Source organism: Leguminivora glycinivorella, chromosome 9 (genome assembly GCF_023078275.1).
Source record: "Leguminivora glycinivorella isolate SPB_JAAS2020 chromosome 9, LegGlyc_1.1, whole genome shotgun sequence".
Taxonomy (NCBI): domain Eukaryota; kingdom Metazoa; phylum Arthropoda; class Insecta; order Lepidoptera; family Tortricidae; genus Leguminivora; species Leguminivora glycinivorella.
Window position 1 is genome coordinate 6821324 of NC_062979.1, and position 16113 is coordinate 6837436.

The 16113-nt window shown below is 39.4% G+C and overlaps 1 protein-coding gene across 1 annotated transcript in view; it reads right to left on the reverse strand.

Moving 5' to 3' along the window:
• Nucleotides 1-1002: 1002 nt before the first annotated feature.
• LOC125229281 (axoneme-associated protein mst101(2)-like) overlaps nucleotides 1003-16113 on the reverse strand; it is a 215569-nt gene continuing 200458 nt past the window's right edge. The window contains 16 exon segments of the mRNA XM_048134076.1: nucleotides 1003-1692; nucleotides 2869-2947; nucleotides 3878-3946; nucleotides 4269-4454; nucleotides 4863-5390; nucleotides 6227-6412; nucleotides 6857-7093; nucleotides 7724-7933; nucleotides 9051-9261; nucleotides 10078-10226; nucleotides 11112-11216; nucleotides 13771-13903; nucleotides 14478-14584; nucleotides 14888-15288; nucleotides 15291-15408; nucleotides 15690-16073. Of these exon segments, the coding sequence (XP_047990033.1) occupies nucleotides 2891-2947; nucleotides 3878-3946; nucleotides 4269-4454; nucleotides 4863-5390; nucleotides 6227-6412; nucleotides 6857-7093; nucleotides 7724-7933; nucleotides 9051-9261; nucleotides 10078-10226; nucleotides 11112-11216; nucleotides 13771-13903; nucleotides 14478-14584; nucleotides 14888-15288; nucleotides 15291-15408; nucleotides 15690-16073 (3081 nt within the window). The 3' untranslated portion in view covers nucleotides 1003-1692; nucleotides 2869-2890.

Sequence of the window (16113 nt, forward strand, 5' to 3'; positions counted from 1 at the left end):
AGCATCCTATTTGACATCTCATAGTTAAGTCATGAACTGTCCAGCCGGCGTATCATGCTGCCAATTTTATCACTTATCCACGTGGATAAGACATCTGGCACTCTCACATTGACATACTTGCTAAAGCGTGACGGATGCTTTATCCACGTGGATAAGTGATAAAATTGGCAGCATGATACGCCGGCAGTATAAAATGAGGTAGAAGTGGATCAACAATTAAAGTCCGTGACTGTACCTACTTGCGTTTAGTATCAATATCAAATGCACTAACCATACTTAGATTACTCACTCATATCTACTCAGACTCCTCATGTTTACAAGAGGATACAGGCCCTAAAGATATACGCACTAGGTCAGAAATCGATCGTAATTCATACCTAACAGCCCCCTTGTATGACGACGCCCAGCGGGTTTTAACCCCCGACGCAAAAACGACGGGGTGTTATAAGTTTGACGTGTCTGTCTGTGTGTGTGTCTGTCTGTGGCATCGTAGCTCCCGAACGGATGAACAGATTTAGATTTTTTTTTTTTTTAATAATAAAACTACCAAGCCAACGGTCTCAGCGAGCTATGGCCCACACGTGCTCAATGAAAATGCTCCTCATTACAGAGCGAAACATGTCGAGCGACCTTCAATCATTTTACGTGAATTACCCGATTTTACATGTTTAATTCGTTTTTTGTCTGAAAGCTGAGTTAGTCGGGAGTGTTCTTAGCCATGTTTCATGAACATCGGCCTACGATGTGCGGTCGGGGGTTTTTCAAATTTTTAATTTTGTGGTTAGGTTATACGGCATCTGAACAAAGTTCACGAGTTCACCAGGCGGATTCTTGGTTTCTCACTCATACACATTTTCATTCATTCGCTGGCAAGTATTGTTACATATTTTCATTCATTCGCTGGCAGGTGTTGTTTGTCAATGGCAGGTCTGCAGGGCCAGGACCCTTGAGCTGCTGGTGATTCTTAAAACTTAAAGACGGGAATAAAAATAATAGACATCATCACTTTTAAATAATAATTTTAATTCGTCATTCTTGTAAATAAAAACAAAATTACAATTGTTACAAATAGACATAGATTCGCTAATTTGTGAGTCTTGTTACATCAATTAACTTTTGTCTACAACGAAACGAAACATGACGGTTTTAAGAAAAATCACTTGAGACTACTAATAAAGTCGTAAATCAAATCGATATTTTCTTTGAAACCGTCAACCTATGAATAAAAACGCACGGAATAGACTTTCATTATTTATTTATTTTGATCTAGTGGCTTTAACCAAAGTTCTGTACTTTTAGCACATAGGTACGTACAAGCATGTACTACCAACTTACAGTTATGAAATGTGCAGTACTTTAGGTACCTAAAAATCATCATACGTCAGGTTTATATAGCTCTCAGTCAAGTTAAGACACTGTTTACACAGTTCCATGCGTCATTACTCATTAAAATAACATTATTTACACAAAAGAAACACTTGGCACTGAAAAGATAAATAAAGAAATACACGTTGAGACAATCTTACGTACCTAAGCGTATTCTTAAATTATTCGATATTAAGTTTGTTCGATATGTCGCTTAACTATGTAGATACGTATTCGAGTAGGTGATATGATACACTATATTTACATTCGTACGATACTGGCTAAACTACTGAAGGCACCTGATTGAGGTCGGTGGAGGTTTAAAACCTGTAACAAATTAAATATAATTTGAATTGCAAAAAAAAAAGTTATTTGACGTACGATCATATCGTCAGCTTAGACGTTTTAAAGTTCGGCCACACATGCGCGTTTTGAGAGCGTAGGCGGAGCGTAGGCGGAGCGTTAGCGGAGCGCAATGATAGAGGTGCGCCGGACGAACGTTGGCGTTGCGCCCAGCGGACGCCGGTGGGAACTAACGAGCGCGGATTGCGAGCGGAACGCCAGCGTTCGTCCGCGCCGCTATCATTGCGCTCCGCTAACACTACGCTATCAAAACGCTTTATGTGTGGCGGAGGCTTTAGGATGAGAAAGAGAAATACAAAGATTGCTTAGGCGAGTAAGCTGAGTTAGGCGTCTAATGACTTGCTGTTTTTACGAGTAGCTGTTTTAGAGAACGTTTGGCGCCGAATTGGAAATGGCCGATTTGAATAAGGCTAGTTACCCAAAGGTTGTCTGGTAGAGATCGATTTTTAGCGATAAGACCGCCTGTTGTCTGCCTCTATTTATAATCATTTGTTTTGTCTCAATAAAGAGTATTCTATCTATCTATCTAGTTGTCGATCTGTGGTATTGAAAAACGGCTTTTGTAATACGGCTAGGGGTAATGTAATACGGCGGATTATACAATAGGTATGCCTGAGATATTTATACCCAGAAGACGTAGTATCTTAGGATTTTACCTAGATATAGTAAATGGCGATAAAGAATGCACATCGGTCTTTGGAAAGAGACAATTAACGTCACGTAAGCTAGAAAGAGACAACGCTCTACGAAGACTAAAAACCAATGTGCAATAATTATCGCCGGGCATTGTACATTTTTCAGCTAGTTATTTTATACATAAATAGCTTTTTCATCACTCGCACACTAAATGTGCTATTGCACGCAGACGGAGCGTGAGTTATAGAAAAATCGTTCACCTAGGGAGTTAAGAAATTTCTAGTACTGTATTGAACTCTTTTTTAACTTTTTTCATATTTTTTATAATGCAAGTGTGATAAAAAACATTGTGTGTAACTCGGGAAGTATGAATATTACTAACTCGAGTCTTTAAATCGCTTCGGCAAGCCGTCGCGATTTAACTTACTCTCGTTAGTGATATTCAACTTCCTCCCCTTTTTGCACAATGTACTATAATTGTTATAATAAATGTTTGGAACTTACTAAACAATTGCACGAGTGGCGGCTAGACATCCGTGCTCCAAACTATCGCATTTGTACCCAACGCACAAGATGGACAATTCTGAAAACAAAACAACATGCATAATATGTTAAAAATTATGAGTATCACCTGGTTCATACATATTCTCAGATCGACTTATAAACATTTCGAAGATTTACATAAATAAATGAATAAATAAATATTGGGGGACCTTATCACAACTCAACCTAGCCCCAAACTAAGCAAAGCCTGTACTATGGGTGCTAGGCGACGATATACATACTTATGTAGAGAAATACATCCATACTATATAGTATTATAAATGGAAAAGTGTGTGTGTCTGTTTGTTTGTCCGTCTTTCACGGAAAAACGGAGCGACGAATTGACGTTATTTTTTAAGTGGAGATAGTTGAAGAGATGGAGAATGAAATAGGCTACTTTTTGGCTCTTTGTTACCCCCAGTTCCCTAAAATGGGGGGTGGAAGTTTGTATGGAGCATTTTAACAATTTTCGAATTTAACTCGAGCGAAGCCGCGAGCAAATGAGTACATAGAAAACATCCATGACTCAGGAACGAATATCTGTGTTCGTCTCACAAATAAATGCCCTTACCGGGATTCCAATTTAAAATAAGAGTTGCCGTAACACATTTGTAGAGTTAACTAAGTGTGAGTATTATATTCTTTGACTAAGGTGCACTGGGCTGTGAACGTGTTAAACACTTGAAAAGTTTTTTATTGAGATTGAGGAGATAGCTACTTTAAGATAAGTAATACTAATAAGAGTGCTTTAACCTCTTAAGGCCCAATGTACATTACAATGTACATAGTTGTTGCAATCTAATTTGAATCTTTCAAGGACCAAATAAAGTCGAATTTCCATTGTTACATTGATTTTCGAAACAAACGAAATTCTTACCAATTTATTTTTAGAATAAGGTTCAAATTTAAACTGGGAAAACTAACTATGGTGGGCCTTACGAGGTTAACTAGTGCAAAATTTGTTACTTACAACAATACTTTCGATGGCATTGGCCAACTGCTCCTCCATTATTTTCACGTCACCGTGATCCAGAACTTCCTGAAAAATACAAAACATACAATTTAATTTCATATCAGTAGCTCAAAGTGCATAATAAGTAAAACTCTAGTAAAAAAACCTTTGTATGGCACTGGACAGTAAGTTACTGACGGACCTCGTACCGTAGCCGAATGGCATTTCTGCGACGCGAAACGAAAACGAAACGCTGCGAAAGTTAATCTGGCTCTGTCGCGCCAATACGCACGAGCGATAGAGATAGATATCTACGAGCGTTTCGTTTCGTGAGCGTTTGTGCCATTCGGCTAAAATGCGATGCTATTGGTACTAAACAATAAGAAAAGCGCTCAACACAGAAACTTACTTCCTGACACACTTTGACTCCGTCAGCGATATCCGGCAGCGCAGCAGCAAGCCGCGCCGCGGCACACGCACAACTAACGCTCGCCAGCCGCGCGGCGCCCTGTAGAACACCAGCGTTCCCTTCTAGCCGCGAACCGCGCGCGTCCCGGTACGGCAGTGGCATTGTCGACGCCGCGCGTTGCCATTCCTAGAATAATTGAGCTTCTAGAATATGGAGAGCCGTGAAGGCGCTAGCGGTTAATTGAAATCGCTGAATTCTATTTGCGCGCTGATCATTCTATGGTAAGAAGAGACTGTTCCCTTTGGTTGAGATACATTTTGTTGTTTACTTTTGTTCTAGTTATCAGAAAAACAAGAATATAAGTACAACTAACTCTCAGCGATTTTTATCTAACGCTAGCACCCACTATAATGACATCAAAAATGATGATTGATGTTTTGTTTTTAGATGATGTGACAATAATAGGAATTGAATGTAAAATAACAATATTAAATATGATATTTACCAGAACCATTAATATGGATTGGATTAATCGCATTAGAAATATTAATCAATGCAGTTATCACACTGGTTTAGTCACAAATGATACCGTACCTCGGTGTCAGTCTTAGCGTCCGCGTCTCCTATTGACCGGACCAGCTCCTTAGATATCGCCATTAAGAGGTAATTTGTGATTTTCGCTTTGGTTTCAGCACTCATCTCTCTACCGGGGTTTTTAATTTCTTTGCACACTCTAGTGAGGTCGTCGTCGACGGTGTTGTGGATTCTGTCGAAGAGGTCTTCGATCAGTTGCCCGACGAGTTGGCTGCGCATAGCCGGGCAGGAACACCTCGACTCTGAAGTTATGTAGCTCATGCTGTGATGCATCCTATCGTAGTCTGTCTTCTTTGGTACGGCAGTGTATATGGAGTAACCTTCGTCCACATACTCGCTTCTATCTGGCTTCAGTTCTATTCTAGACGCGTGGAAGGACTGTCTCATCGTCTCGCTCCTCAATTCTTCTAGCTCCTCAGTCTTAATAGAGAGCTCATGACTTAAAGTTTTAATCTTCTCATCGCACTTCCTCTTGCACTGGGTTAAAGCTTTTTGTGTTAATGCTAGCTGCTTTTCCAGAGATTCAACCTGAGAACACATGTCTTCTTAGAAGGGCTTGGATCCATGCACGGTATTTACAGGACACTCCATGCGAGACGCCGGCGGTCGTGGCAAGCGGGGATGCAGCGCGTTAGTGGACGGTTAAGCGGTAACGAATAAAGCGTTAAAACATGCAAAAGCCAAGCTACATACAAATATTAAGCTATGACAAATTACATCTATAAATTATATACTTGATATACATAATCCAACCAATGTAAGATGCGTCGCTATTGACACTAAATTATATTTCATAATTTGTATAAAATAATACCTAAGCACATTACTATTGTTTACTGATATGGAATGGTACCAAACATAATAGAGATTCATCTTACATCGAAAAAACATGCAAAACTACCTCATAACTACTAAATATTAGCATGTTGGAATATTATAAAATGTTGTGCGACTAGCGATTATAATCATAATATCAGATCATATCAGAATTGTCATATTAAATTTTATCATTTAACAGGAATAGATAACAAATTCAGGGTGTTTTTTTTTTCAACAATTAGCCAAAAATTTCCAAGTAAATAAGGCCATACTTAGCGATGAAACCAATGAGAATCAACCAATAAGTCGCAAAAATAAAATATTTCCAGAAAACCTCAACATCAGAAAGATACATGCATAGGTATTCCAACACAATTTTTTTGAGATTTCATGATTTATTCCATTGGAAAATTTGCTCAATATGATCTAAATTGAAAATTATGGCTAAAACTTGAAAAATACCACAGAATGCATCATGCAAATTACTAGTCGTACACATCATTGTCAAGTTTTGTTAACCATGAGTACCATAACTAAACACTAACCTCCTCTTTCAGTTCCCCGTTAGTGACCTCCAGGTCCTGGTGGCTCTTGCAAGCTCTCTGCAGCTCTTTCCTCACGGCTTCTAGCTCGTTAAAGAACTTCTGTTCATTCCTTTGCGACGCCTCCTTGATTTTCTTCATTTCTTTATCGATGTTCTTGTTCATGGTGCGGAGCTTATCCACTTCACTCTGGAGAATAAAGGTTATTGAAGTTAATATTCGTGATGGCGTCTCTAGCTATCCAATTGAAATGAAAGAGACACCATGACGAATATTTATCGAACACCCTAAGTATCCTATCTGTGGATGCAGTATTACGGCGTAATTAATTATTGAAGACAATTATCGTAAGGCTCGGTATTTTATTTAACTTTGTTGCCGATCACAATTATATTAAAAAAATAATTTATAAATTAAATATAATTTATTTATTTATTTACAGTCATTATAAAACTTAGTGTAGTGTTGGTATAATGATTTCGGCAAAACTTAAACAAAAGAATCACGCTGATCAAGTTAGAGAAGAAGACCTAATCTTGGAGAAATTTGTAGATAAGATAGCGAGGCCTTGAAACAGTAACCTATACTCTCCATATTTGGCATGTTCGGAAGCTAACTTTCGGACTATCTTACCTTAAACGTGGCTTCAAGAGATTTAAAGGCTGTCTCAGACTTCTTCAAATCCGTCTCAGTTTGCGAGAGCTTCCTCTGAAGGTCCAAGTTGATGCTGCCAGTCTTCTGCGCGTCCCGTTCCGATTTCTCGAGCGCCACCTTCAGCAAAGAATCTGCTTCTTCCAGTTCTCTGATCGTCTTCTTTAGGGGTTCGATGATTTTCTTGAATGAATCTCTTTCACACTGTAGTTTTTTCACCTGGAAATATAAGAATAACCGTATCAGTCTTAAATTTTACAAATGCAGTAATATAAAATAGAACTAAACGACTAAGGTTAATACGAAACAGTGTGTGGCATCCACATTTGGTCTTTTTAATCAATGTTATCATGAGTTTATACAGTAATCATTGTATGAAGTACAATGGCCAGACACATCTCCGTAAGGCACACTTATCAATAACCACAAAAATTTCATATTCCCCATCTCACCCCAAACATCGTCAGCCTAGCTCAACATTTCCCTTTCTCATTCTACGGGTACGTTCTCATCTGTCCCATTAATCTACTCTTAGTCTTGTGCTCCTAATCGTTCTTCCTTTTATATTTTCCCTCCATCTCCTACAAATCATCAGCCTGAGTCCACATCTAGAGGTAGCCCATTTCCTCTTTCCTAATGTCTACCGGTCCCTCAACTCCGTTAAGCAAACTAAAATATTTTACCTGTCCCTTCTAGTTACTCTCAGTTTTGTGCGCTTCCTCGATCTTCCTCTTATACCCTCCTTCCATCTCCGCCCACATATCGTCAGCCTGAGTCAGCATCTCGGTATAGACTTAAACCATTTCACCTTTGGTCTCTCACTTCGTTGAGCAAATTATAATTTCTTACCTGTCCCTTCAAGTTGCTCTCAGTTTTGTGCGCTTCCTCGATCTTTCTCTTATACCCTCCTTCCATCTCAGCCCACATATCGTCAGCCTGAGTCAACATCTCGAGGTACGCCTGTTCTCGCCTCTCGAGCTCGGCGATGCGCGATTTCAACTCCTTTTCGACGAGGCGAAGGCATTCGATTTGGTTCAGTGTCTCTGGGTCCACGGGCAGCTGTTGACAGTAATGTAGTTCATTAATACCAAAAGGAATTGAGTACAGAAGATTATTGCCGAAATAAAATTTTGTAGTCACAGGGCATTGACTGCCATCTCTCGACACAAACAATGTATCTTTTGGGTTAAATTTTAGACACGCTTTAACGGGTGAACTCGTGGTTGTGCATATGAATAAGTTACCTATAGAATAAAGTGAAGTAAGAATAATTTCAAAGTTAATTTTAAAAACATATAAAAATATTTTCATATCATTAACCAGGGCTAATGGACGATCAACAGAAATTCTAAGATGGCATAGTTGTTGCATTTCACATATTCTAGCTGGCAAGAGAAATTAAACTTAAATATTTTAAAAATAAAGATTTTCACCTACTTATAAAATCTAGAACATAAAGATACAAAAACCGATTAAAGATTAGTTTCCAATGAATTCGAAGAACTAAGCAATTAAAAAATAATTCATGACAGCGATAATAAATATAGGTAAACCTTACTACTTCCTACATAAGATACATATCCGGATGTCTAAGAACATGTGATTAAGAATTTTGTACTAGATTCTTTCCTTCGCTCTGATAACGATGTAACAATGAGATCGTTTTCGTGGAATATGCTCTCGAAATCTGAGATTTGGAAGTAGTGCGGTAATAACAATGTTAGGTGAAATTATGTAAGTATGTAGTTCAAGGTCGTAATTTTACTATTATGTCAAGCTGTATTGTATTTATAACTTTACGTTTGAGATATTTATATCAAAATATAAACTACCTATTTAGAGACAGTAGACAGTAAGAAGTAAAAATTCAAGTAAATCAAGAGTTTTAATTGATAAATTAAAGTACAATTCAGCAACCCAGAATAGTCATTACGAAGTAAATTTTTCGTTACTCCCTTCAATGTTATCCCGAAAAGAGCAGTCTGTCACTTTGTCAGACCGCTTTTTAGACACTTTTTGTCTAGCTCTTGCACCTGTCCCACTCTAGCGAGTAACTTGCCTCCTTCTTTGCCTTCCTTGTCTTTGAAGACCTCTCCCTTAATATCCGAGGCTCTGATCTACAACTTAATGGATTCTAGCTCCTCTTACAACTATCTCACTCTAGCAATTAACTTACATTTTCCTTCTCTCTCTCTCCGTCAATCTTGTCCTTCAGCTCAGAAATCTTCCCTGCAATCTGATCGCTCTTGGCACCACAGCGACACTCAGCGGCTTTGATCTGCAACCTTGTAGATTCTAACTCTTCTTCCAACTCTTTCACTTTGGATTTTAGCGACTGTGTCACTTTCTTCGTCTGGCTCTCTAACTCTTTCTTTTCTTTTAACAATCTGAAAAAAACATTGGGAGTTAGTGGCTTTTGTGTCTGATATTTTTTTACTATCGCATGATCGTATTTCTTATATGTTTTGAGTGACTTTTGATATACAATGTGGAAGGTTATTCTCGTTATAAGGTGCAAAAAACATGATCGATTTAGATGTAAGGAATGGGGAGGAAAAAGTACATATGTATTGATCAGGACCACACCTCGGACACTGGCGATCAAATATGAAAGAGGCGCGCTCCGAGCACACAGTCTAAGCTCGTGTAGGTGAACGCGTACTATGCTTGTATGAGTGAAATGTGACAGGTCGACTGTTCTCGTTTTTTACAGGCGGTAACCGTGAGGTAATCGAGAGGAGGTGGACGGCACTTTCAGCGGGGAGCGGGAGTGGCCATACTGTATGATAGTACTCTTTATTATACTGTGCCAAGACCAAGACCAGTAGACGATTATGTTTAGTTAGGATTACTGTAAACAATACTATTATTGGCAACTTAGTAGCTGAATACCCAGCACTATTTTCACTGTTAAGTTTGTTAAATCTTTTTTGGTACAAACTTCAAATCGTCCAACTTGAACAATCTCACACCTAAGGAAGGAGACCAAGCGAAGTGTAGATGACAACAAGAAAGTGGTCCCAAGCGTTAGACTGGAAAAACGTTAGGTTGAAGAAGAAGAAAACTCACTTGAACAATCTCACACCTAAGGATGCCGAAGACCGAGAAAAGTGGCGTCTCCACTGTGGAGAAGACTGAGCAGAAAACCGGATCCAGGCGCTAGGCCGGGAAAACGTTAAATTGAAGAAAAGAAAGAAACTTACTTGAAGACAGTCTCCTGCATTTGGACGACGCCCGGCAGGTCTTCCGGGAAGGTGGAGTATTTCACCACCGCACAGCTCTTTTCCCTTTGCACCTGGTCGATCACTGCCCGAGTGTCTTTGCCGTACGGGCACCAGTTGGACAGCATACGCTGAGGGCACAACAAACAATTGTCAAATGAACAAAACAGTTTCATAACTTACACAGACAAATCATAAATAGGTAAGTATGTGTACTGCAACGAATTAAGGTGTAGAAATGTACACATATTTATGAACTCGACTGTACAAAGATCTGTAAAAAAAAGGTGTAGGCGCTTTGTGATTTAATTCGTTAATCAAGTGGTCATGCAATAGTCTACCTATTATCATCTTACATAGGAACTTAAATGTAAATACAATGTCCCCCAAAACTGTTTACACAGTTTGACTGTGGGATCTGGGTGAGTCTAAAGGTACATAATTATAATTAGTTGTCATGGTAATGAATACAGATCTACATAAGTATATTGCCAAAGATGGTTAGGTAGTTCACAAATAAATGAGGCATCTAAATTTTGTCTATATCGTTTTGCAAGTTCCAAGTATCTGGGTTACGACGCTCGTCTGCTGGTATTTTTATGCTAATATGAATAGAATCTATGTTTGCCTAGGAACTATATGAATCATGAACCTTTTTCAAGGTTCATGATTCATATATACCTTAATTTTATTACATTAACATCGACCGTGAGCGTTTCCTTAATATCATGATATCATATATAATTATTAAACATACATTTAAGACCTCTTCCGATCATTGAAAAATATCACCTGTTACTATAATTATTAAACATACATTACATTGTTTACAGATGCCTTAAAAACAAAATCGACAAGTAGGTACAACGGCGATCGTATCCTTAAGTAACAGGATTCTTTTCCATAATTTTAAGATGATGTGAATTGCATAGCTTAAATTCAAGTACAACATATTATTGTATGCTACAAAACAAAGAATGAAGTTGTACAACGTTGTTCAGATTTCAGCAACTTACCTGTTTGTTAGGTGATACGTAGGCGCCCACAGCATTGATGACGTTCCACGCGATCAGGGCGGGCACAGCCTTCTCCAACTTACATAGTCTCGAGCGAAGCTCGTCCTACAACAAGAAAAATTTATCAACGTTAGTCGTAGGTACCACGTGTTCTTACACAGCGCCGTGCAGTGTTCAGGTAAGTATTTTATTTATTTCAAATCGTTCCTAATTTCTTTGCACACAAATTGAGATTACAGTGTGTTCTGCTCTTGTTCTGCTCACATCATAAAGAAAACGAATAAGTTTCCGTTTATCTTGAAATATACACTAAAAAAACCTAAGAGCGTGCGCAGACAGAGAGCGGTCTGCGTTCTGGCAGAGTTCCGCTTTCTGGTGACCGCTGACCGCTCAAGAGTTCTAACGCACACAGGCGGCGTTCAAATTCTCGCGTTCTAGTTTCGTTTGTGTCTTTGTACATGCAACATTTCACTGGAAAGTTCGTTTTCCTATGAAGAATTGCTCTTGTGGAGCTTAGGTACAAGCTTCTAAAAAAAAAAATACAATGCGAGAAAAACAAGGCAAAATTTGTAGTATTTTTCGTGAATAAATTCCACCTATTAAATTCTCCTTACAGATGAACAGCGATCCGATATTTTTATTCGCATGTCGATGAATAGTTTCATTAATTGAGAAAAATACAGGCTGGCTAGTTTTTTAGGGCATTGTAAATATTTATTAAGGCTAAAATAAACATAACAGCATTTCGTCGTGTACTATCCGTAGATTCGACCTCAGAAATCCTTCCTTTACCTAACCAATTCATTATTTTTTCTGTTTGCAACCTCAAACATCCCCGCGTTCCGGCGTTCTCTGTCTCGGCGGGAAAAGAACGCTAGAACGCGGCGTTCCGCTTTGACCGCCACGGTCAGACTGCCCGCTGTGTGCGTTGTTGTTACAGACTCGGTACATTCTAAAGAACGCAGAACTCTGAACGTGGAACGCAGAACTCCAGACCGCTCTCTGTCTGCGCACGCTCTGCTTAAATTGATTTGAAACAAGTGATCAGCAGGGATCGGAAAAACCACCGTCTTTTTGGATAGGATCATCGAACCCAAACGGTGTTGGGATTAGATTACAGATGTTAGATCATCGTTCTGTTTGAAATGTTTGAGCCTTGAACATGACTGGAATTACTTAAACCACGACTTGTCTAAAAACTATAATCATAGAGCGATACGACAGCTCACCACTTAAGCAATTAAAGGTAATCAATTCATCAGCACGTAGGACATAGCGATATCCTCGATCGATAATCCACCAATCAAACTAGCCTAGCCGAAGTGAGCAACGCGGCGATTGTAACGCATTCTGGCTCTGTCGCACCACTACAGAAGAGATAAGGAAAGCTAGCTACGATACGCTTATGAAGCCTAAACGACTGTGACGTTGGCTTGGTACAGTCAACAACACAACTGTCAATTGCCTGCACATTAAGGTGTGTATACATATATTTGACACTTTGTATTATCAGCTGTGTTGTTGACTGTACCATGTGCTCTTGCTGCCCTTGGCCGGCAAGTAGGTACCTATTCTGTCCTCATTCCTCCGCGAACAAAGGTACTGACCAAGTGACCACTTAACCGAAGAATGTCGTTAGAACATTTGGTGTCGGCTCATTTCAAAGGTATTGTGTTTTAATTAGATTGTATCGCAGTTTCAAACGCCATTGTTAATTGCTTAACAAGGCTACAAATACTGGGATTGAAAACCCGTTATATTATATCCGTTTTATTGTCACGAAATAACGCACTAACACGATCGATGACAATATTAGCATTCTTATACCTAAAGGATTCTTCAGAATTTTCGTTGAAATCTGAGATTAATGGGCTTAATGCACTTAAATCAAAAGGATCCTTTTGTGAAGAATGCATGATATTTTTATAAGTGAAAAGAGAGTGGAACAAAACTTGTTGGAATCACTTATTTTTGGCCTGTCTGTCAACACATTCTTCAATGTCAATAAACAGCGCAAAAGAGTAGTTAACCTTTCATCTATTTGCTTAGGAACCTACACACATTTTTTTAACAAGTTTTATTCGCTTATTACGGAATCGCCAAGGCTGCACCCACAATTTCAATAATCAATAACCCACACATATAATAATATAAGAACAGTACAGAATGATCCTCCTTTGGAGCAGCAGAGGCCAAAATCTTTCTTTGGTAATTAATCCAGTGCAGTAGTAAAGTAAGAACTTTGTGAGTGTGCACGGGAAAACGTCCCACTTTGTCAATTGCTATAAAGCCGCTTCGTCACACACAGACAGACAGACAGTGTGTGTGTGTGTGTCTGTCTGTTTGTCTGTCTGTCTGTCTACCTGTCTGTTTGTCTGTCTGTCTGTGTGTGTGTCTGTCTGTGGCATCGTAGCTCCCGAACGGATGAACCGATTTAGATTTTTATTTGTCTGAAAGCTGAGTTAGTCGGGAGTGTTCTTAGCCATGTTTCATGAAAATCGGTCTACTATGTCGCAGTTGGGGGTTTCTTCAAAATTTTAATTTTGTTGTTAGGTTAGTTACACATAGTTGTGTCGAAAAGAGCTTATAGTTTTCTGTGCCAACTGCCTTCACCGCATGGAAAATAACAAATAGAATGAGTTTTGTCAGCAGCTCTCACCTGTTTGTGTTTCAATGCGCACTCGTTCCTGTTGAGTTCGGCCATCAGGCGCTCGGCCTGGGCCCTCGAACATTCTCTCTGCTCCGTCATATCGCGTAGTTGCGCTGAACAAAGCTCATAATCCATCTCCAACCTGCACAGTAAAACGCAGGTTTTAAACAAAGTGAACATTGATTACTTTTATACGTAGTTTTGCCAAAAGTGGGGCATAATAGATCATGTAGAAATTTTACTTTTAAAGGGCCCGCAAATTAGCAGTTCCAGAAAAATACCAGCCTTTCAGTTATGCACTATTATTTCTTGCGAATATCTGAATAAAGGCTGATGTCATCCACCGTACTGGTGCCTAATCTGTGGTTCCTTTTAAAGTTTTATGGCTGCTTTGTCATCAATCAAATACCATTTAACACGATCTGACGTCATTTGCAGTTCTTCACTATAGTGTTACATCGGTAAGTAAAGAAGCAATGCATTACTCATCAATAATTGAAAAATATATTAAAAAAACACATCCAAAGTAGACTAGTGTTAATAAATATATCAATACAAGCTTAATATACAGACAAAACGATGATTACAAACAGCTAATTCAATTATTCATTATTCACCCAATAATCGATGAAATCATACAAAACGACCACATCGTTAAATTTGCTTAATGAAGCCTGACGCACGTTAGGAAAGTGACGAATACGTAAACAACTCACTGTTGCCAGTGCAGACGGGTGTCATTCTCTATTTCTTCCAATTCACAACATTCCTCTTCGAGCCTCTCGTACTTATCTTGAAGTTCTGAAAGTTGTAATTCGAGCTCCTGGAACATAAAACACACAAACAACCTTAATAATGTCACCCGCATTCGATTTACAATATATTTTCTGGATTTCTAAACCTATTTCAAAAATAACATAGCCGACACTCTTACTTTAAGATGCTGATCTACTAAAAACGCATGGTCGTAACAACAGGCTCGTCAATTTCTCGCATATTTTGCGAATCACAATGTGTAGCACGCATAACATTGTACATGCTATTCTCAGATAGTCCAGATAGCGCATTTCTCAACATATCTGAGATCGGCAAATCATCCAACTTTCAAGATTTAACTATGACTTACTTGTATCCTATTCTCTAATATGAACTCCGTCTGCAACCTCTGTGCAAGTTTAGCTTCCTTCACGTCCTGAGCCGCCTCGTATATAGAGATCTTTCCCTCCAAGAACTTCAGCCTCCTCTCGTAATACTGCTTGTGTTTCTTCCCCAATTTCACACACCTACACTCTAAACTATCGCCCTCCTCTTTACTATTAAGCGTCCTATTTCTAACTCCCTGTCTCTCTAACTTCTCCCTAATGCTATTCAGTCGTTGGATTTCTGTGTTGAGTTCGCCGGAGCATTCAAAACTGTCGTTGACGTCTGTTTGTGTGCTCCTCGTTTCAGTTTCAACGCCCTCAAAAATCCCGCTTTCTTGTAATACGTTGCTCGGTTTCCTTTCGTCACTACAAAGGCTTTCGAGGACTCGCACTTGTACCCTTTCTGCTGGTATGGGGTGACTGTTGCGATTGCTTTTTGAATTTTTTGCGATGTGATATCGGTATCCGGTTTCGTTTTCAGGTCACATATTCTTTTTGGTTTTATCTGAAAGAGGAATTATTAATTTAGATTTCTAAATAAACATTACTTACATATATTTTGAGAGTTAATGTCAATGTCAAAATATTTACTTTTAAAAGGCTGTCACTCTTTCATTTCAAACAATGTTATGAAGGATTAATCACACCGAAGCTTGACTTTTGCAAAATGTGTCAAAAAATTATAAGTACGAGTATGAAGGTGAGGAACGTCATTCTACAACTCATCTCTTCCGAACCGACTGTCACAAGCTAAAATGAGGAGCAAGTATACTAGAAAATACATACCTGATAGCACTCATCCTCGCTAACCGAACTGCTCAGCGCCTGTAGATTATACAGCAGCATCAGCACTTGCTCCAAGCAGTTCCTATCTTCCACCGACCCGGCGTTCAAGATCATCTGCTCCAAATGCTCCTTCACCGGATTACTTCTCAACGAGTCGCTCGACTCGGAGGTGCGGTCCAGGATGTCCGCGAGGACTTGCGCCTTCGCGAAGTCTTCTTTAAAGTCGTCATGGGGGGTGGCGAGGTGGCGCCGGGGGTGGGGCGAGCTGGGGGCGGGGGACTTGTATCCGGAGTCCATTCGCTTGAGCTCTGGGGACGCGGAGTCTTTGATGCGGGATCCGGGGGACACGCAGCCTGAGTCGGAGTCCGTTAGGTTGTCCCTTGCCTGTGGAAGAAAGTTGTTCTTTAGATATCGAAATGAGTGT